Source organism: Solanum verrucosum, unplaced genomic scaffold, assembly GCF_900185275.1.
Source record: "Solanum verrucosum unplaced genomic scaffold, falcon-dt-bn FXZP01000022.1, whole genome shotgun sequence".
Taxonomy (NCBI): domain Eukaryota; kingdom Viridiplantae; phylum Streptophyta; class Magnoliopsida; order Solanales; family Solanaceae; genus Solanum; species Solanum verrucosum.
The window spans coordinates 121,889-145,317 of NW_026020086.1; the positions used below are offsets into that span (position 1 = coordinate 121,889).

At 35.6% G+C, this 23,429-nt stretch overlaps 1 protein-coding gene across 2 annotated transcripts in view; it reads left to right on the forward strand.

Annotated features, from left to right (window-relative positions):
• The window catches only part of LOC125824294 (uncharacterized), a 33,286-nt gene continuing 9,857 nt past the window's right edge, over positions 1 to 23,429 (forward strand). The window contains exons 1-15 of one of the 2 annotated variants that reach the window (XM_049503642.1): positions 1 to 306; positions 5,422 to 5,579; positions 5,931 to 6,180; positions 6,265 to 6,332; positions 6,495 to 6,564; positions 6,691 to 7,014; positions 9,135 to 9,214; positions 9,377 to 9,428; positions 9,654 to 9,807; positions 14,868 to 14,955; positions 17,866 to 17,968; positions 19,173 to 19,263; positions 19,595 to 19,692; positions 20,993 to 21,166; positions 23,053 to 23,301. In XM_049503642.1, coding sequence (XP_049359599.1) covers positions 5,455 to 5,579; positions 5,931 to 6,180; positions 6,265 to 6,332; positions 6,495 to 6,564; positions 6,691 to 7,014; positions 9,135 to 9,214; positions 9,377 to 9,428; positions 9,654 to 9,807; positions 14,868 to 14,955; positions 17,866 to 17,968; positions 19,173 to 19,263; positions 19,595 to 19,692; positions 20,993 to 21,166; positions 23,053 to 23,301 — 1,926 coding nt within the window. In that variant the 5' untranslated portion in view covers positions 1 to 306; positions 5,422 to 5,454. The remainder of the gene's footprint in view (positions 307 to 5,421; positions 5,580 to 5,930; positions 6,181 to 6,264; positions 6,333 to 6,494; positions 6,565 to 6,690; positions 7,015 to 9,134; positions 9,215 to 9,376; positions 9,429 to 9,653; positions 9,808 to 14,867; positions 14,956 to 17,865; positions 17,969 to 19,172; positions 19,264 to 19,594; positions 19,693 to 20,992; positions 21,167 to 23,052; positions 23,302 to 23,429) is intronic. The other variant, XM_049503643.1, reaches the window with a different exon arrangement.

Sequence of the window (23,429 nt, forward strand, 5' to 3'; positions counted from 1 at the left end):
AAGACCACCGCAACTCCGCCATAGCCAACAGTGTACAGAATCTCTGTTTCCTCCTTTCTCTTTCTGTCTCTTTAACTGCAAGATCCAGATAACGAACGAAGGGCACTGCGAGGGTTGGGTTGCTTATTTAAGAGTTGCTGGAATAAGCCAATTATAATTCTGAGGTAAATTGGAGCAACTTCACCGGCCAGTTAGAGTGATTATCACTTAGGTGAGGAAGAAGTAGTGCCAAAACGAATTTGAATTCGGGTCGGACTGTTTGGAACTTGGCTATAATGAGTTTGGGCTTGTTCGGGACTCTACAAGGTTCGAATTCTTCTATCCAAAATGTCCCTTTTCTTTCCTTCAACATTGTTCTAGGTAACCATGCTAGTCGAAATATTGTTAATTTTTCGTCAAAAATATACCACTTTTTTGGTATCCAACTATCAAGTGTTCTATTAAGATATCACCCAATTTGTACTAAAATACATATGGATGTTGAGTTTGCCAAATTTTTTTTTCCAATCGACAATAGGGGCATGTAGACCAATTCATCATCTACATATATAGTAGTGATAGTTAAGGTATGAAACGGACAAAATATGATAATTTAGGTGTTTTAATACAAAGGACTGATAGTTGTTAATTTCTAATCAAATACACATCTAAACTATCATTTTTTGGTACCTAACTATCAAATGTTCTATTAATTTACTACCCAATTTGTACTTAAACACATATGGATGCCGAGTTGGCCAATTATTGTTTCGAATCGACAATAAGGGTGTGTAGACCAACTCATCATCGAGGCGTGTTTTAATACAAAGGAGTGATAGTTGAGGTATGAAACTGGGGAAAAGGTGATAGTTTAGATGTATTTTAATACATAGGAGAGGAGGCAGCAAGAGCCAGAGGAGATGGTGGAGGTTAATACCATCATGTATATGGTGGTCAGTTTGGAAGGAAAGGAATGGTAGATGTTTTGAAAATACATCAAATTCCATTCACAAGGTCAAATGGAATTGTATAGTATCCTTACTTTTTTGGCGTAAACAGTTGTGTATAGTAGATACAGACCAGATTGTAGATTTGATAGGATGCTTGTAACTGACACTTTTTGGTGGTGGCCAGCATGCCCTTAATGTTGAAGACTACAATCTTACCAGTTTCAAAAAAAAAATACATAGGAGTGATAGTTGAGCTATGAGACTGACAAAAATATGATAATTTAGGTGTTTTTTTTAATTACCTTCCATGTCCTAATTTATATGACTCATTTTTTGTTTTCCATTTTAGTCGGTCCTAGAAACATAATGACACATTCCTATATTTTGCAACAATTTAACTTTAAAATGTCAATTCTATCCTTAATGAAATGATTTATAGCACAAAAGTATCTATGACTTATTTTAGACCGTAAGTTTCAAACAATTCTTTCGTTCTTAAATTTTATGCTAAGTCAAATTACATCACATAAATTGGGACGGACCATTAAAAAACTGTGAGATTTTTTTTTGCCTTTTTCTCTCCTAGAGTTCTACTTATATAATTCTAAACTCTATGACACTATTATGATATTTCTCTTTTATAAATTTGAACTATGTAACAATGTTATAAACCCTGGTTCATGTTGGCAGTTGGATCACCATTGGTGTATTGCATATTGTCTAGTCTAGTTTAGTTATATGTTTTGCGGGATTTTCTTTTTGAATAATGCTTAGATCCAATACTTATAATTAGTAATGTTGCTCAACTCCTTGCATCTACAGACCTCATTTGTGTTTGTTCCTAAACTGTTTGGGATAAATTTGATGAAACCTAGAGAACATTGAGAACTTGGAAGTATTGAAGAGCTAGTTGTCTTCTTATGAAGCCATTTCTTATGAGCTGTGCCTTAAAAACCGCATTGTGCAGCATTTTGATAACATGGACCCAAACATAGATGAATAGATATACAGAACTCATGTAGGCGATTCCACTAATATGAGATCAAAACATAGTTGATTGATTGAAGGTTGTATATTACTCCCTCAATTTCAAGTGACAAGGCACTCTTGGTTGACACAACAACATACCACAGTAATCCCACAAGTGGGTTCTGGGGAGGGTGATGTGTACGCAAATCTTAACCTACCTTGACACATTTTACTACTAATATTATTATTTTAAACAAATACTACCAGTCTCAGGTATTTGAATTCATTTAACTATTAAACTGAAAAGACTTCTATTATTTTCTGTCAAATTAGCTTTCAATTATTATCATAATATTTTCTTTTGCTACTACATTTATAGTGCATCTGTTGAATACAACTATTAAATTCAACGCCTAATTAAATCACCCCCAAAGTTTGGGTAGAGGGACAACTTAAGAGGCAATTGGATTTTCATTTTCAAGCAATCATATATCATATATCATATATATATATATATAAAAGAGAACCCTAGGTCCACCTACGTGGCGCCACCACAAACCAGGATTCCCTTTTAATTTATTTATTTCCAAAATTAGCCTTCCCTTCCATGAAAAGTTGTGACTTTTATGAAAGTTGCGACTTTTGTGAAAAGTTGCGACTTTTACGAAGAGTTGCGACTTCTATGAAGAGTTGCAACTTTTATGAAGAGTTGCGGCTTTTATGAAAAGTTGTGATTTTTATAAAAAGTTGTGACTTTTCCAAAGAGTTGCGACCTTTCCGATAAGGCACGATAAGCATTTACTCACACTACCCTTTGTTGTCTATAAATAGAGGGATTTCCTCTCATTTTAAAACAACGAAAATTCTGAACTACTTCTTCTTCTTCTGCACAATTAAATATTCGTGTACTTTGCTCCTGTTAAGTGGCTCACTGACACCATTATTTTTGTATCAATACACTGGTGAATAGAATCGTTCTACCTAAGACGATCTATTCCTTTAAACCTCGGGTACTAGAAGAGAATAATTTTCTTAAGGGGACAATGTGCATTCAGTGGGCTCGATTTTTTCCTTTTTGTTTCATTCTATTACTATAGATCCTGATATGTTTTTTACAGTCATTAATTTATGCTTTTGTTATTAATTGTTGTTTTTGAGTACATGTTTTAAACTTTGTTGTTTATGTTTATGCTTTTGATCATTATGTTGAAGTAAAGATATGTTAATCAAGAGTTTGATGTAATCAATACACTATTGGTGTCATGTAGATTAGAATTCTTAAACTTGTAAAATAAATGACTTCGATCTTTATAGAGTTTTCATTGGCTAAAAGATCCATGGGATGTCCAAGGAGGGACTTTTGAGTGTTTAGAAGTTATGGCGGCTCCACACTACCTTGGAGTTTTAGTTATTCAACTTTCTATTTCGATGCATACAGTCGATTAGTGACATCCAAAAAATAAAGGAATGTCGTGGGATGGTAAGTATTGTACACAACCTTAATCAAAAGTTTGGGGTTCAAATGTTGGATTGGAATCAATGAATTACCCCTCAAAGTAGGATGAATCCATATTAATCAAATATTAAAGAAATAATTATCTCCTTATAAACATTAGATTAAAAGTTGCAAAAATAAAGTTTTAACCATATTGATCGAAACATAAACAACAAAATATGCCTTTTGGCTATCAAAGTAGTGTCATCGACTGGGAATGATTTTGAATAAGGGACTTGCCAAGACATCATTTATCCAAGTATTTGAGAGACATACGTTATTTCATTGAACTCCAAGAGATGTGTTTTTAGATTTTAATTAACTTATCAAGTACACAACTAATTATATAAGATGTATAATATATGATTTTGTATGTAGAGGCCTTGAATAGGAGAAAAACTCTCGCAATTGATGAAAATGTTTGTACCACTTTTTGAAAATACAAATATAGAGAATGAAACAATTACATATCTTTTCTAAAGACTTTGGTGATGAATAACTACTGTAAAATGAAGAATTAATAACAAAATGCATAAACACTTAGAATAAAATCTTTTTGGTTTTAAGATTAAAAAAATATTCCATTTCATCTTTGGATAAAATATTCTTGACAATTTATCGTAGGGTTGTACCCACTCGAAAATACTTATATCAAATGTTCGGAAAAGATTATTGATGTAGTTCACCACCGCGCGAAGCGCGGGAAATTTACCTAGTGACATTGAGTATGCTTGGGGTATACATGAGTTCTATCTTAGTAGATATTTTTTTGATGAAGTGGGTCGCTTATTTTCTAGCTTATGAGATAATCCGTTTGTTTTGGAAGTATGACAAGTTTTAATGTGATGCATGTATTGGATAGATAGATAGTCAGAGTTAATGTATGTTATTATAAAAATGGGGTGTTTGTGGGATCTGTAATTGAGTAATGAGCTACTCTCTTCCATATCTTGTGAATTTGTAATGAAAAGCTTGAGAAATGGAGAGAAGAAGAGGTGGTATGAAGAAGAGAAAATCTTCTTGATTAAGTAGGAAAAGTAAGATTAGTGTATAAGGTCAATGATTTTCTTACTGAATTTGTCAGTTACGTCATGAAGACAGTGGGAGAAATAGAGCAGTACCTGTGTTGGTGGGAGGTAGCAAGTATCCGGTGGAATATTCGAGGGGTACGCATGTAGGCCTGGATATCGGCATTAACAGGAAAAAAATGATGCTTGAAAAGACCTTTGTCTTTGTGCCACCGGAAAAAAACCAGTCTACATAACACTTTCTAGAAGCGAGTTCAAGTTCCGTGTATGAAGATCCATGAAGGGCCTCCCAGTCCTATCTGAAGTTGGAGCCTTATAATTCTTTTTTTTTCCTGATAAGTGAAGCACTATAAGTTTGTAACAACAGTGAGATGATTAATGGTTTGGGAACTAATTGTCACCAGATATGCCTGGTAAATGTTGCCACAGATAATGTGTCAGGAGCATTGCTAGAACTAATGGTAGCAGATTTTCCGTACTGCTAGTTCAGCAGAGCCAATCACTCATCAAGATATAATGCCATGTTAGGCCTATTAGTTGACAACATGTCTGTCATGTTGAGTCTTTCATGAACTAGGGTAAGGGCATTGCACTAAAAGTCTTACAAAAGGGCATTTAGTTTTTCAAATAAATAAAGCTAAAAAGGAAAACTATAGATACTCCAAGACCAAAAGGGGTTAGCTAAAATATTTCTGGGAGTTGATCTAGGACATGGACCTAACAAATGGAAAGGGCAGCAAGGCCTTCTGTCTCACCATTAAGGTTCTTGAAGAAATGAAAATCCAAAAGATTCTCCCCATATGAAGAACAAAATTGATGCTTGATTAACTCAAGAAAGCGCATGATAATGTGGATAATGTTATCAAGAGATAAATATCTTCATTGCCATGAGTCCGACTTTTGAGATTTCTCTCTTTATTTTGTTCTCATCTTATCATACAAAGAGAAGTTCCTTTGAAACGTGACTTTATATTGACTATTTTGTTTTGCTGTTTTGCAGATATACTATGCCAATAATCCTGGTTTTTGAAAAATGAGTTCTAGTTCTTGGCCTGTTTTATTTGACTCCTTGAGGAGCATAGTTGAAACTCTTGAGAAAGCTAATTCTGCTGATGTTTCTGTGGCTATAGCCATAAAACAATGTTCTGAGACTTCAAGGTCTGTTCTCTGTCCTTTTTTGTTTTTATCTTTGTCTATTCTCTATCCTTCTTTCCATCTTTTCTTTCATCCTTTAATCTGTACTTTTCAGATGACATCATCAGTCTCGTCACTAATCAAATTTGGAATAGAGGCATCACTTGCTTAGTCTTACTTATTTGGTTTCTGCTTGAATTCTTTATTATGCCTTTGTCTCTTACTTTTTTCGCTGTGCCTTACTTCCGAATTTATTTTAAGGTTTTTAGTCATTCACTTATTCATTAGAACAAATCCTGTTATTTTGAATACACCACATTTGAGCTTTTGATTGTTGATGTTTCTGATTCTTGTATTGCCATCTACTATTTTCAGATGTCTTTTGGCTGCAACTGAGAGAACAGGTTTGTTAGCTGAACACATGCAGCTGCTAAATTTCCTGCTCAGAATTGTTTCCAGTCTTCAACCAGAGGCAAGTAATTTGTCAAATTCAAGAGGCAAGAAGAACATATCTGGTTTCAACAGTTTATGGGAAGTTGAAATAGTAGCTTTTACAATGATTGGCGAACTATATTCAAGATATGGATCTTCTTTACCAGTTGACACTTGGCAATCAACAATTGAGGTGGGTATTCTACTTTAGACAGCTTCCTGTGCCTCCTAAAATTGACTTATAGGTTTTTATTTGGGAGTTTATGTTGTCAATTAGATCCTTAGAAACATTTTGGAAACGGTGGCATCTAAGGGGCTTGTTAAGGAAGATGGAGCCACTGCCCGGTATGTTCTTATCCTGTTGCTCTGTACTTTTCTTTCTTTCAGGGGGGACAGGGTGCAGGGCTGGATTGTTTGTTTCTTGCTTAGTATTTGCTTATGTGTATATATAATTTTATAATGTCTTGATCTTCTTATCGATAACATAGTGGAAGATCTTTTCTCCAGGTTTTATACCTCGCTTCTACATTGTCTGCACTTGGTTCTTACAGATTCCAAGGGACTGTTGTCTGGCCATGTAAGGACTGCACTCTGTTCTTTGATGTTGAAAATATTCTTGCTTTCCCTTTTTTTCTTTGATAGGTTAAATCTGTTTTTTAATAGGCTGCAACTTGCGAAATTGTTATCCATGTACATTTCTTAGGTGGCAGGCCTTGTTGTGGCTTTGAGGAATTTTATTCATTATGGCCTTGCTAATAAATCACACAGTATGATTGCCATCACTGATAAGAAGCAGATTACTTCTGTGAGCACGAAGACAGATTTGACTGAATCAACAACATCACAAACAGGCCGATATATGCCTCCACACTTACGGAATAAAAATCTGCAAAATTTTCAGTTGAAGGATGAGAAATCACTAATGATGTCATCTGATTCAGAAAACAGTGATAGTGATGGATCAGGGAGGAGTACTTGCAATACACTCTATGGAAAGACTAGATTAGCTGCGATCATCTGTATCCAGGTATTTCTAAACTAACTTATTTCTTGCAATTTGTTTCATGGTATGAATATCTTACATCTTGCTTGATCTTTTGTGTACTGAACATCACATCAAAGTCTAAAGATGTCTTATTCGTGGTGATTCTGGAAGGTTCTACTCAAAAGCTTTATGGTTCTTGTTGTTGATAGTTGGGTTTTTGAATGGTTTGAATTCCAGTTAATTTGTGAAAGAGACTCTTTTCTTCCCATATCCTACTTCTGGAACTTTATGACTTTATTAGATTTGCTAACAACAGAATGAAAGAACGCACACACACACGTATGTGTGTGAATATATATATATATATATATATTAATGAAATTGAAAAATAATAAATGAGAATACATGTGCAACAATAAGAAAATGTACACACAGTTTCAATTACCGTGCAGCAATGTTTCGGTGCAAAAACAGAATACTTGTTGTGTAGACTAGTTAGCAAATTTGTGAGATGCCATTGGATGACTTGGTTTGAGTCATACAAATAATCTTTTATATATTTCTGACAACAACTTGGTACGTATATAGTAATGAAATGTTTAACTTACCCAAAAACTTGTAAATCTACTTGGAATTTGACAGTGCAAATTTTTCTGACTACTAAAATGTACAGATAGCTGGAAAATTGGAGAGTCCAGTGGATCAATTAGTTTGAGTGATGTATACTTCCGACACCAACTTGATGTATTGTAATGAATTATTTGACATACCAAAAATAACAAGAAGAAAATGTACCAAGTAATTTGACAGTGGAAAGTGGAGACTCTATTCAGTTTCTAGCTATTGACTTATTCAATATTCTTAATGAGATAGTGATTGATCTTCAAGATTCTGAATGTGCTGCTCTTTGACTAAGATCAAGTGATCAACATTCTGTGGTACTTTGCGTCTGGAGTGTTGTTCTGTCACGGTGTCCTAAGAATCTTTGATTATCACTTCTATCCAAAGCTTACTTTGATTGTTAAAATGGAGGAGAAACAACTGTACAATGTACCTGAATTTATTATGGAAGTCCCATTTTGGATAGTGTTAGTATTTGGGATGGCTTATTGCATGAGTGGCAGACTGTTCTGTTGATTTTGTTTTCTATTAGTCATATAAAGATACATAGGAATTGAATGTCCTTTGAGTTTGTTCGGTTACATCTAATTGATACCTACAAAATGAATCAATAAAGGTTTCCTGGTTGTCCTTCTCCTTAATTTCATTGGTAGGTATGAGTGATTATAATGTAGCATTTTGGATTTCTTGATCTTCTTTACAGTCTTGCTACCTCTACGAGGTTGCTTTAATTCTGACTTTACTCCCTGTACCATGTGGTGTTTCAATTTGGAAATTTCTGTCAAATCATTTATGTTACAATTGCGGATCTCTCCTCTAAGTAAAATTTTCAAATGCCAGAGTAAAACTGAGTAGGTTACCACTATTAAAAGTTTGGAACACATTCTCTACACAACTTGTAAGATCTTCATTGATGTACTCTGTTGTACATGTCAGCATACTCTTGAGGTATATAAAACTTTACCTTATGTATAACAAATGGTTTGGAACATATTCCAAAGTTATGCCTTTCTCTCATCCTCCTCGTTTCTTTTCTTGATGAACAAGTGTCAAATGTGCAAATGTGGGACACAGTTGACCTGATTAGAATCAGACTATTTTTGACGGTTCTGATTTGTACATATACTTTTGTTTTGCAAGTTAGCTGATAGGATGGCTCAAAGTGCTTCATGGGTCACAATATCATCTATTTGTACAATTCTTTATTTCATGTACTTATTTGAGTAGTTAGCAATATCAATTTTTTTCCTTTGATAAGTAAAGAGCATGCCATCAATATCTTGTATTGTAATTGTATGCTTGTGCCATAATTTTCATACATGTGTTTTTATTCATTTAAGTTGGTGATAGATTAATTTGCTTCTTGTATTAAGTCCACCAGTAGCTATTTGATTGATGAATTACAAAGCCTTGTGTGGTGGGAGCAAGATGGCAATTAATTGTCCATAGTTGACATGGACATCTCAAGGAAAAACATGATTCTTTGTTCTTTTGGCTGTGTATAATGCCAATTTTATTGAATAATCAAATTTTCTTTGAAGGACCTTTGCCTAGCTGATCCAAAATCATTTACGGCTCAGTGGACAATGCTCTTACCATCTAGTGATGTCCTACAGCCAAGGTTAAGATTTTGTTTTTTCATTTGTTCAGTGAGTTGATATATCCTGATTCCTGTCAAGTAATTTATACAATGATGTTTACTCATGTCTCTGATTTGACTTTTCCTACTTTGTTTGGTGTACCTGCCCTTGCTTTTTCCCCCTTTTTCTGTTGCTATTTGCAGGAGGTATGAGGCAACACTGATGAGTTGTTTGCTGTTTGATCCATTTCTTAAGGTACTTCTACTTTATTTATTTTTGTACTTCTCACCAGCTCCATTCTATGGTAAGGATAGAGGGGGTTCCTCCAAAAGGAAAAATAGTAGTTGCAACTAAAGGAGAAGTATAATTATTTTGCAGTTACATGTTAGTTTAGTTTTTTCATAACCTATACAGTGAAGTATCATCTGAATTTTAGTACTGTGTTTCTGCTACAAACATTGGGCACTGTCTTTGTTCTAGGCACGGGTTGCAGCTTCCTCTGCCATCAGGGCTATGCTGGACGCTCCGTCATCTGTTTTTCTTCAGGTTGCAGAATTGAAGGAATCAGCTAAATGTGGATCATTTATGGCACTCTCCAGCTCCCTTGGACAGATTTTAATGCAGTTGCACTCGGGTACATCATAAATTTTGCTTGGTTTGAGGTTTTAGCTTGATTTGATTTGCGCTTTTCTTGTTTTCTTTTAACTGCTTAGGTTGTGTTAGCAGACTTCTCTAAGGCTTCTTTCTATTACAAGGTTTCTTCCATGTCATCTTAAGTGTTACAGAAATTATTCAGCAACCAAAGGCATTTTACATGAATTGAAAAACTTGTCCATTGGATTTAACAACTCTTAAGTAATCAAAAACAATAACAACATACTTGGTGTAATCCCACAAGTGGGGTTTGGGGAGGGTAGAGTGTACGCAGACCTTACTCCCACCTTTGGAGGTAGAGAGGCTGTTTCAGAGACTCTCGACTCAAGGAAAAACACTTCAAAGCAAAAAAGAAATAGCAGAAGTGAATAAGCCACAACATATTTTCTCAAAAAAAATAAGCCACAACAAAATACTACAGAAAACATGTCAAAGCATTCTGAAAAAAAATGAACAGTAACTACAAAAAAGTTATACTATAATCGTAGTATAGGAAACTACAAGTGTAATACTATGGACGGATTAGCGAGACAACGCTCTATTACTTACTAACTTTCTACCCTAATTTGTGTCCTCTATAACCTCTCTATAACCTCACATCTAAGGTCATGTTCTCTGTCAGTTGAAACTGCACCATGTCCTCTCTAATCACCTCTCCCGATACTTCTTCGGCCTACCTTTACCTCTTCTGAAACCGTCCATAGTCTACCGCTCACATCTCCGCACTGTGGCATATGTGCATCTCCTCTTCGCATGCTTGAACCATCTCAGCGTGGCTTCTCGCATTTTGTCCTCCACTGAAGCCCACTCTCACTTTGTCTTGGATATCTTCATTTCTAAGCCTATCTCTCTAGTATGGCTACACATCCATCACAACATCCTCATTTCCATAACTCTTATCTTCTGAACACAAGACTTCTTGACTGGCTAACATTTTGCCCTATACAACATAGTGGGTCTAACCACCACTCTGTAGAACTTGCCTTAAGTTTTGGTGGCATATTCTTATCATACAAGACTCCAGATGCGAGCCGCCATCTCATCCACCCAACATCAATACTATGTGAGACATCATTGTCAATCTCCCATTTGTCTTAGATAATAGACCCAAGATACTTGAAACTTCCTATGTTAGGGATGACCTATGTATCAAACGTTACTTCCACACTAGGCGTATGCATTACATCACTAAACTTTTGATAAGAGAGTATCTATTTTATATATCACAAAACCCATCACAGAGATGATGATGAGGGGGTTCATATTTTTGTGTCCAAGAGGACATTGAAAAAGACTAGAAACTCTGTCGTCCCCGTCTGGGATACACCTCACTTAGTCCAGGTCATGGGCCCTCTCTCTTGTCTTGGTTAGCCTACACAACTTCTATAGCTTTTGTCCTCTAATTCTATATACATTCTTTCAAAGTTGCCTTTTTGCTGCATAGCACTTTGCCTCCTCTTTTGCTATTCTTATACCTTTCCCTATTTTTCCACTTTTCCTATTCGTCCATACTTTTTCACCAACTTTGCATATGCCACCTTCTTTGCCTCAAATTTCCCTTAGACTTCTCAATCCCACCACCAGTCTTCTTGATGCCCACCAAATCTACCTCTCGAAACCTCCAACACCTCTCTAGCCACTTCCTAATATAACTAGCAGTCCTATCCCACATACTGTTTGCATCCCTGCTACTACTCCTAGCCCCTTAGCCACCAATTTCCCCTCCATCTCCTAGGCACTCGCCATAATCAAGCTACCCCATTTGATCCCTTTGTTGGTCAACCACAATCCTCTTCTTTCTCTTCCCCTTGATCTTCAAATCCGTTGCCAATAACTTATGTTGGTTCATAAGATTCTACTTGACATAACCTTGCAGTCTTTACTAAGACCTTTATCATCTTTCCTAAGGAGTAGATAGTCTATCTGAGTCTTAGCCACTATTCTACAGAAAGTTACCAAGTTCTTCTCTTTCTTTGGTAACTTAAATTGGCTACCACCAACCCAAAAGCTCTGGTAAAATCCAAAAGTGAGACTCCTCCTTTGCTCTTGTTCCTAAGCCCAAAATCTCCATGCACATCGTCATAACTCCTTGGAGTAGACTCTATGTGTCAATTCGAATCTCCTTCTATGAATAACTTCTTAGTAAGCGGTATGCCTCGCACCATCTCGTCCAAATCCTCCCATAAGTGCCTCTTGTCTTCCTCATCCAAGCTTGCTTGTGGTGCGTATGCTCTAATAATGTTCAAAGTGTACCTTCCAATGACTAAATCACCATCATCCTATCGTTGACCCTCTTAATCTCTACCACTTGCTTCCTTAGCTCTTACCAACTAAAATGGAATTTTTGACCAAAGTAAGCTATTATAAAAATCAATTTACCAAAATAATACGTTTTTTTAAAATTTTACAAAACTAGTATAAACGTACTTCACGGTAACGTTTTAGGTTATATTTTATTCAAAAAAATTGAATAACAAAAAGACGAAAATCTGACAGAGTAAACAGATATAAAATAAAAAAAGTATTGTCTATATGAAAAGAGAAAGAAAAGAGAAAATCATATATTTCAAATGAAGGTATGTACAAATTTGAATAATGAATGAGAGTACAAGATTGGATTTCAATTTTCACCATTGAGAAACGTTACTGTGAGTCACGTTTTAGCTGTAAAACGTGCTTCAGAGTAACGAATTATAAAACGTTACTGACAATAACGTTTTATGTTTGTTTACTCTGTTAGATTTTTGTCTTTTTGTTATTCAATTTTTTTGAATAAAATATAACCTAAAACGTTACTGTGAACTACGTTTATACTAGTTTTGTAAAAATTTAAAAAAACGTATTTACTTTGGTCAAAAATCCCCATTCATATTCCTTGAGCCTCCTGAGTACAACAACTTATACATGTCCTCATCCGTGCATTAGTTCCCTTACCCTACAACAATATACCCAATGAAATCTCACAAGTAGGGTCTGGGGAGGGTAGAATATACACAGGCCTTACCACTACCTCATGGAGATAGAGAAGTTGTTTTCGAAAGACCCTTGACTCAAGTGCAGCTAATCCAGAGAACAAGACAATGAAGAAATATAACAAACAACAACAAATAGTGCAATAATTGAAACACACTAAGCAACACTAGGATAGATTATTGTACACAATATTTAACACGGAGAAATATCCAAAAACAAGAACTTAAATAGTACAACTAGTAAATAATATCCTTCTAAAACGTGTCCTCTACGCCCTCCTATCTAAGGTCATGTCCTTGGTAACCTGAAGTTGGGCCATATCTTGTCTTACTACCTCTCTCCAATACTTCTTTGACCTACCTTTGCCTTTCTTTGTGCCCTGTGTAACCAATCTCTCGCACCTCTTCACATGTCCAAATCATCTCAATCTCGCTTCTCTCATCTTGTCAACCTTAGAGACCACTCCCATCTATTACTAATATCCTCATTTTTAATCTTATTCGCTCTTAGTATGATCACATATCCACCTCAGCATCCTCTTCTCCGCAACAGAACATGCGCCTTCTGGATATGAGAGTTTTTGACCGTCCAACACTCCGCCCCATACAACAAAGTCGGTCTAACGACCACTCTATAGGCCACTCTTAGTTCCCTTACCCGTTTGGTCTAATATCCAGGACACAAACTATATTAATTATCTTCTTCTTGAGAATCTTCACTAGTTTTATTAACTTTCTTGTTGAAGTCCCTATGTTCCAAGAACCTGACTCATCCTTTTGAGAAGGAATTTTTTTATTTTTTTGAGAAGGAACCTGATCTCATCCTAGAAGCTCCCTAAACCCACTTATCACCCTTACCCTTGTCCATGTCCCCGACCGAGAACATGACCATAGTCTACCATCGGTCACCAGAACCACTAAAGCAAATATAGACTAATTAAGGGATTCACTTAAACAAGCAGGAATCATCACGAAAACACAAGCAATCAAAACCATTTCTAGGAAATTGTTCTTAAAAAATACACAAAAAACATCTCTTGCCAATTGAGATATTGAGTTTTCTTAAAAAAGAAATAAGAAAACCCAATACCTCAATTGTCTGCCGTTATATAACCCAAAAATGCGCACACATGCATATAGGTAAACACACACAAACATATGTAAATTGTTGAAATATAGACTAATTAATTAATATAAGGTGTTCTCTTTCTAAAAGGTTTTAGACCACTATATATATGTGTGTGTGTGTGTGTGTGTGTAACCAAAAAATGCTTACAAATTTTCTCTGTAATTTTTTGGTAAAAGTGGTACCTCTTATCTCCCACAAACCCATGTATGTGGTAACTTTGTCCACCAAGACTTTGATAGATGTGAAAAGCTCACCTAACATTTTGTCTTTGCTGGGATTTGAGGTTTTGTCCTACTTCATTGACTACTATATACAACAAAAGAGGTTTTTTAAACATACAGTGAAGCTCTACAATATTTTTGTCCTATAAGTTTCTCAATTATTGTCATCCAAAAAGGAAGCGATCAATTTATGTAAGAAAAATAAGTTTGGTTACATGAAATTCAAAATAAGGGAGGTTGAAGATATATATTACTAAATAAAGAGTGTGCCCTCTCTAAAAGCTTAAGATATTAGAATAGGAATTCACACACTTGAATATGGTATATAAACATGTAGAGGTCCTCAGTTCAAGTTTCGCGAACACCCTTCACTTTGATTTTTTTTCACATACTTTTGACCCATTAAAAGAATTAGACTGTACACTAGGAGGCTTGTTGCAAATATAATTAAGTAAATATAAGTGTTTTCTTTCTAACCGTTTAAGCTTTAAAATGAGGGTGATCACCACACTTCAAGAATAGTATTTAAAACCAAAGGAGTGGAGGTCCTTTTAGGGTGCGCAGAACGTTAAATCAATAAGTGGACTATCATCCAAATTTCATGTTACTAAGGAGATTTCATGGGAGGTCTTTGTTTTTATCTCTGCTTTTCAAGATGCTTCTTGAAATCCCTTTTTAATTGAATTTAACTGATTTTGTCTTCAATGTCTGATGGTAGGGACTTTATACTTAATCAAACGTGAAACACACAGTGGATTGCTAGCGTCCTTGTTCAAAATTTTGATGCTTTTGATATCATCTACACCGTAAGAGTCTCTACTAATGTAAACATGGTCTTTAGTTTTTTTCTGTTTTAGCATTCAGTTTTATTAGCTCTTATCTTCACTACACTTTTTGGAAGATATTAATACTGATAAAACAGATCCTCTATGTCCAAATGATGACAAGTGTTATAAATGATGAAAGCTCAAAAGGTCATACTTTTGGTGCCAAGTTGATTTGACATGCAGGGTTGCAATTTCTACTGCTTTTATTTAGGTAAATGTTTCTCTAGTACTTCTATTTTTGAACGACAAGAACTGTAAGGTTATAGGTAAGTGGAATGTTTATAAGACAGATCAACAAGTAGACATCATCCTTGAACTACCTCAGGTATTGAGCAATAAACTAATTACTGGACCCTCAATTGGCTCACATTCCCACTCATCTTCTCTTCAGGATCTTCCATTTGGCTATAGCTTCAATTATGAAAATCGATAGAAGTTGAAGGTAATACTGAAGAGATGAAAAGAGGATGAGGGGAAGATGAAGAAGAGAGCAGGCTTGTGCTAGCTGCTATGAACATAGCAATTACTGACAGATGCTATTGGTCGAGAATTTTTTCGGAGAGAAAGAAAGGTGATGGGGGAGAGGTGACCATGTCATTCAAGCAAATGATCTGTGAAATAAATTAGAAGCAACTTTTGGTTTATCACTTCTATGAGCAGGAGGTGAAGGAGTCCAAACGTCAAAATCAACCTACTCCATGCCTCAAAGTTTGATAGTTCCCAATCTGGATGAAACAATTAGCTCTTTTGGAGCAGTATCTGGATGAAGTGATTTGTGAAAAGGACCAATAGTAGTTAAGAAATATTTTTCTCTTTTTGGAGAATAATCAAAAGCTAAGAACTTGCATATTGTAGAGAAAGAAGAAGAGGGATAGCTACAAAAAGTGTAAGCTGATGGATCCGGAGAATTCTATCCTAACTGACTCTGGAAGATGATTTAGTGGTGCTTATGGACGGAGAGGAACAAAAGATGTTTTGATGGCACCCCAACTCCCATCTCTACCTTTAAAGCAAGATGTTTGATTACTCTTTTTGGTTGGGTTAATCTCTCTCCTGTACTTGGTGTCGATTCTTTCCTAGAATTTATCAGCTCCATAGATCTCTGCTGTTAGCTGTTTAGATAGCTTTTTTTGCCTTTTTGGGAGCTGATATTTCTTTCTTTTGTAATATGTGCATCTGCTTGATGCTTTGTTAATGACATTCTTCTTACTTCATCAAAAAAAGAAAGCCAAAGCACCTATGAAAGCAACTTTTTTTGGTTGGTTAGCAGCTAGGGATGCTTGCCAAACACAGCACAAGTTACAGAGGAGATGTTTTTCCTTGTGTAGTAGATGCTATTTCTGCAAGAAATAGTTGAACATCTTTTCTTGCACTGCAGATACTCAAGACAATGTTGGGAATTTACTTTAGCGTAATGGGTATATCCTTGGAGTTACCAGAGAAAATTGTATCCCTTTGGAAGTGTGGCAATCACAGAAAGTTAAAAAGAGCTTAAAGCCAATATGGAGAACAATTCCCAATTGCACAATGTGGACCTTATGGCTAGAAAGAAACAAGGCATGCTTTGATGGGAAGAAGCTACAGATTTATAGAGTAAAAAACATATGCATTAACAATGTGTATTTCTTTTGCTGGAGGTTTGAGAGAGGAGTGCATAAGAAGATTTGGTGCTGAGACAAAATTGGAGGGTGTATGTGTGGGCACCAGTAGGGATATAAGAAATAGAAGAAGCTAGTAGGAGGGTGGAGTTGGGGATGGCAATAGAGTTGGGGAGAAGGCGGTGTTTCTTGTGAGGAGGGGTTGGGGGTTGGAGATAGAGGGTGTATGCGTGGGCACAAGTAGGGATATAAGAAATAGAAGAAGCTAGTAGGAGGGTGGAGTTAGGGATGACAATAGAGTTGGGGAGAAGGCGGTGTTTCTTATGAGGAGGGGTTGGGGGTTCGAGAAAGTGCACTAGGCTTACCAGATGGGTGATGGAAGAATTAGAAAAGAGACGGACGAAGAAAAGTTGGAGAAGGGAAAAGTTGGTGAAAGTATCTTGTTTTCCCTCACCAAAATTGGAGTATCAAACCGCCACTCCTCAACCGAGAGGGAGTGGTTTCCTATGTATATGCATGGGGTCCATCTATGGTATTTATGTTTTTAGCTAAAGGGTGATTTGAGATAGCAAATTTCATATAAGGAGATTGGTAGTTTTTTATAAGTACTATATGCAACAATATTTTATTGAGAAAATGAAAATAATGGTCCCTTGTGTTTGAGGGTAGGTTCAAAATAGTCTCTTAAGTATGCACTTAACAGTATTGGTCCTTTAAATTTGTCAAAAGTTAACATTTTTAGGCTATGTAAAATATTTACACCAAACTTTCTGTTAGATTTGACAAGAACAATGGAAAAAAAGATCTAATTTAACTATAAACTAGAAAATCCCATCAATCCTAAAATATGCAACACAATTACACTAGACAGTAAAAAGATATTAAAACAAATCTCAAAAATTACACCTCAAAAAGTTGCACCTTCCAGAAGTAAAATTAAAAATAGTAGAAACTACAAAAATTGGACCTCTAAATGTGAGTTTCTGGTAATTTCTTTCTTTATAGTTCTTGCGAAATCTAGCAGACAGAGTTGGGTAAAAATTTATGGAGTTTAAAAGTGGTTCAGGACTACATTTATGGTACTATTCTTTATTCAATGTGCGATTGTGAACATTTGAAGTGTAGGAAATTCAAGTGGTTAGCTTCTCTTTTTTTCTTTTCCTTTTTATCTTTTGGATTGATATAAAACATATTCTCTATGAAGAGATCGTCATGAATCTGTATGTGTCTTAACAATCAAGGAAATTCTAATATGTGTAAACTTGAATTTATCTCTGTGATCCTTTTGCAGGTATTCTAGAATGCCTCGTGAATTGTTGCCAACAGTTCTCTCTTCTATTCAAGTTAGGATTGAAGAAGGCTTTTTGTCCAGAAGTGACCAGAACATCCTATTGGTTAGTCTTAATGAGTTGTGAGCTGTAGATTTTTTTGGACCTGCTTATAGGAATTCTTAAAATCATTTACGGGGTGTCAACTTACAGGCACTGATGAGGAAAAAATTAGATTCAGCTAGGCTTTCCCTAGTATGATATCCAAGGAACAATTAGGAATTGTTTGGTTCAATATTTGGAGCTTGAGCGATTTATTTTAGTCATCTCAACATGTTGCATCGTATAGTTCTGTTGCAAGGTTGTATTTATGTGCTTCTTTTCCTTTTTTTCCCTTTAATTTTTTATGGGTTCTTCTTTATTACTATTTATTTACTTTTTTTATTTTTTTAAATTGTGTTCCCGATTGTCATGTGTAATTTTATAATCTTTTAAAGTCCTGGTTGTTTAACTTTGTTTGATGCCCATTAACGCACACAAGTGATTTCAAAATGTACCTTTCTGATTTTGTTATTCAAATTCACCTTCAGATAGAATTACTCAACTGGATTCTTCTGATTTGCAATATCCTCAATCCTATGGTTGTGTACGGGTTATTGTAACCTTCATGATTTATTGGCACTTGAAAATTAATATTTGAGCCTTGGCCCCTTAGTTGTCCATTGCACTTATTGGTTTACACTCTTGTAGATTGTGTAATACTATTAGCTTGCATTCACTCATGCACATTTTACCCATGAACATATAGTGTATCTTATCTAAGTTCTACTGTTACCTTCTCAGACTTACTTCAAAGACTAACAGAGTTTGAGAACCTAGGTATTTATAGCCCCCCTCCTTGGATAATTAAGTTCCCCCGTTAACCCAATTGAAGAAAATGGTGAAGCACTTTGAAAGGAAATTTCATTATAGTGGTAGTAAACTTTTTCTAGGCTTTGTGTGCTTTACTTTTCATATGGATACATCCCTAGATTCTTCCTTTTCTCAAATTTGTCGCGGTATGCTTAGTAAAAGCTCAGTTGGACATATTATGTTGATATTAACCCTTTGGTGCTCTTTAAATGCATTATCTGAATCCAGTTTAAGGTTGAGACAGACAGCTTCATGGAGTTATTTGAGCCTCTTGTTGTTTCATAGTCTAGACTCTCGAGTAACTTGGTACCAATATATTACAGAATAATAAACAACTATGTGTTTTATAAAATAAAAAAATAAAAAAACAACTATGTGTATGTAGCTGCTTTATTCAAATGCTTGGTTTTGTCTGCAGGCAACCACAATCAACTGCTTAAGTGCAGCCTTGTCAGTCTCACCGCTTTCAATTGAAGTCAAAGATATGCTTATGGCAGAAGTATCAGCAGGTAATCTGATTGTTCCCTTGGTTGAATAATCAGCAAAACAATCTGAATGAGTTCAGGTGGTACCTACTGTAGTTGTTTTATTACAGCCTATTAACTGATCAAGAGCCTTACATTGTAGGCTATCTAATTTGTTAAAGTATTGGAGATTCTGTTTTAAGTTAGATAGTGCAAGTGGTTACTTAACTTATTCGTTGGAAAAACCTGTACTTGGCTAAAATGTGTATGCTGACATAGAATATTGCTCAGGAAATCCTGTTCTTTTTAAATTTCAGTGAAATGGCTGGTTATCAGTTCAACAATTGATAGTATACTTCTGTATTTGTCCATTCAGGTTTCATCAGTACTAAATCAAAGTCGGGCATTTTGTCTACGTTGTTTCGGTATTGTGAACCAGGAGTAAGCCCATCAGTAGGCTTTGAGGCACTTCAGGTAATTGATCAGTCAAGCTATAATGAATCCAATAGTCTTTGAAAAAGATGGAGAAGCAGGAAAAGAAAGGAAATAAGTTTTTCATGGTTGAGCTTAAACATAAGTGTGTCAATGTCGAGAATGGTTCACAGATGATTTAGGTTATCTTGTCCTATATGAAATTCTACAAATTCTGTGCCCTTTCTTTTTCCCTCTTTTTGTTAATTTATTGTCCCGTCTATATTTTTACTTAATAAATACAACCCAGAACAGAGAAAAGATATCCTAAAAGATAATTATAAAAAAAATAAGATCCTCTAAAGATGTTATATTATTTTTTTGTTTTGGTTGGCACTGTTTTCTTGATACTTGAATGAGCTATCCCATTCCCATGGAAGCCATTTTGTTAGTTCGAAAGGTATCCCCCAAGGCATGTCATGCTTCTTTCATGCAAGCTCAGTTTTCTTTTGGCACACTTTTGTAAAAGAAATTTAGAAGCTAAAATTATTTTAACTTTGCTTTTGGACCTTCCATTATTGGCTACTCTTTTTACCGTCCAATCGCATTAACAGAACATGTTTCTGTTACACCTACTTTTTGATAGGCTACTGTTACAGCTGCTTACATTCGCCTCATGCATAAAACATGTGTACTCTGTACAAACTTTTGTCAATTGCGCCAGACTCTGTGTGTCCTTTGTAATGACTTGCAGGCTAATGCTTTGGCATCCAGTTTGAGAGCTCTTGCGGGTCCAATCAGTGAATGTTGCCTTTTGGTTATCTATTGGTCTTTTTTATGAAATATTTTTTCTATCTTCTCTATGCAATTACAACCTAACCAATCAGGATTCTTCCACAGTATCTTTCAGTTTCACCTTACTTGATGCTCAGTGAGAACATGAAAATCAATCCAAAGTTACCAGTTTCCAAAAAAATAAAATGAAAACCAATTGATCTAGGAGTAGCTCAGGGAACCACTGTTTTGAAGATGCTGAACAAGTGAGGACTAGCAGTTAGCAAAGATGCCATTCTTAAATAATATATGCCTTGTAAAAAGGAAATAAAAGAACAATACTAAAGCAAAATACCTTTTATGAAAGATAATCCTCTTCCCTGTTTCTGTCTTTGACATATATAAGTGTATTCATTTGTTATTTGATGGTTGCAACTAGCCTGTTTGGTGGCTTTGTTTTGGTTACCTTTTGTTCTTCTGGCATTGAAATGAAAGCAGCGTTCTTTACTGAGGATTTTGTCAAAATTTGAACACCATCGAAAACTTTAGTTGATTGCATTGACATGTTTCTATTTCGTACTTCTCCTAGGCCGTCAGAGCTGTGGCACACAACTATCCTAGTGTGATGATCCTGTGTTGGGAAAAGATTTCCCTTTTAGTTCATGGAGTCTTGACCTCCTCTTCTGAGACAAGGTCTTGGAGGGATAATGTTGGAAACTCAAATGAGCCAATTGGAGACAAAGTCATAACCGCTTCAATCAAGGTGAGATGCCTGCTTATGTTTTTGTTTTCTTTCCCCTTGTTTTGTGCTTCTTCCATCTTGCGTGCGTTACAGTAGGGGTCTGAAAGCACTGGCGGGGTTTATTTTCTTTGAATGTGAAGTTCTTTTTCTCTTCTTGTTTTTTTTTTTTTTGGGTGAGGGTGGGGTGGGGTGAGAAATGGTGGGGGATGTTAAGTGGCATCCTGCTGTCAATTGGCAATTAAATCCTTTTGAAGCAATTGTTTTCTGCAATAGGATGTAAATGAAATCTCAAAAGACCACAGGAATTTAGGTAACTTATCCCAATCCTTTGCTTTCTTGAAATTTAATGTGATTCAATAACCTTTGGGCTAGAGTCACAAATGACACGTCTTCTTTATGGGTTATCACTTCATTGCGCAATGCAATCATTAGGTAATATGCACTTTTGATTTTTTATTTTTAAAAGCAATATTTGTATTTGTACAGTTTAGGGAAAAATAGGAAGTATAATTGCTTGATAAGCCGTTGGTGGCTTTTTAATATACTTGATTGCTTTATTCTAGGTTTTTTTTTACTTCTCTTTGATGATTAGTAAGGTGTTTTGTTGTGACAAAAGAAAAGGATGAATCCTAGATTCAAGGAGTATATGCCTAAGCAAGACGGCAAAGAATGTCCTATCTGAGCATTTTTGTAATAAGTAGTTAAGAGCTGAGAGTTCAACCAATTATCTATGCAAATAGGGATATAATGGGTGTTCCAAAAATTTATGTAGGGGAAAGAAGCAACCTCTGAATCTCGAAGAAAAGAATGTCAAATCCTTCAAGTGCTCTTATTATCCATTGTCTGCTCTCCAAAATTTCAAATTACTTCCGGTAATACCAATTGTTCTTGTTTCTGTTCTCTCCAAACTCTTCAAACTTTCCAGCAATACAAGAAGTTGCTAACTTTATCAATGTTAAGTCACACATGGTTGATGGGGTCTGCAATGTAATAGAAGGTGATGACATATTCACCTTCTTTGAACATGAAGCACCAAAACCCGTGTAAGTTACCGTTTTGTTAATATGGCCCACCATGCATTCGATACAAAAAGCTTCGTTTGATAGGGGTTTTCTACACTTCAAACTTAGACCTAGAAAACAGTCCTGGTAGTTCTTTTGGTGAAGCTTGATAGAGATCTACTGTGAAGATCTCTTGTTTGGCCCTTCCCAATTCAGGTGCTCTTATACCTTTCCCTTGACAGTTAGGATGATCAATGGAAAAAAACTGCTTATGCTCCAGCAATCCTATTTGCTAGGGTCCAATTGTCTTTTCTTGTTAACATGATGTTTGTTAGTTGCATATAGCCATATCTTAAATTCCAGGTCGCACATGCTCTTGGCTTTCTTTTGGGAAATTTCATGGTCTACTCCTTTATAATATTTTCCTTTGGTTGCTGTTTGTCAAATTTAGGTTTCAACATAGTCTGACATATGCTTCTTCCTCCTGCTTTTCCGATTCTGTTACAAGAATATGATGATCATTCTCTTCCCATTCTGCTTGCCAGCAAATTATGTACTACTATACGTTTTCAGGAGTGAAGGCAAAAGGTGAAAAAGCATAGCTGGGTAGGTAGGATAGTCAGAGAAGGAATCAATTTGCATGAAGTTTTGTGAAACCATTAGCATTTGAATGGATAAAATGGCATGCAGTCAATTAGAATCTAAGTGCTTGTGTAATTTTGATCATTGTTTCATAGATTTGTTAGTTGCAACTTGTCTTTTTGTTGTATTTTGTTTAGCGTTAGCAGCTACAAGTTCTACCAAAAAACAAGAAAGATTTTGTGATCGTTTAGAAGGGGTCGGTTTCTTAATTTGGTATTTGTCATATGTTCTTTGGATGTTAACTGTGACATGAATGTTTTGCAGGTGTTGGATGAATGTCTTCGTGCGATCTCTGGATTTAAGGGAACTGAAGATCTTTCGAGTGATATGTCACTTGATAGCCCCTTTACATCTGACTATGTCAAATCAAAAACAATCTCATCGGCTCCATCTTATGGGCCACATGATTGTGTAGCAAATAGTGATGGAGCTGAAAAGCTGTCAGGAAGTGAGCAGTGGTTGGAAGCAATAGTTCGGCATTTGCCTCTTATACTTCAGCATTCTTCTCCAATGGTTAGTTTGTAGATACCTTTATTATTTTCTATAGATTTTATTAATTGTACCATATAATAAGAAGTTAGTGAAGTAGAGAAAAGAAGAAAATAAATTGCACATTTAAAAGGTTTATTTAAATTGTGATT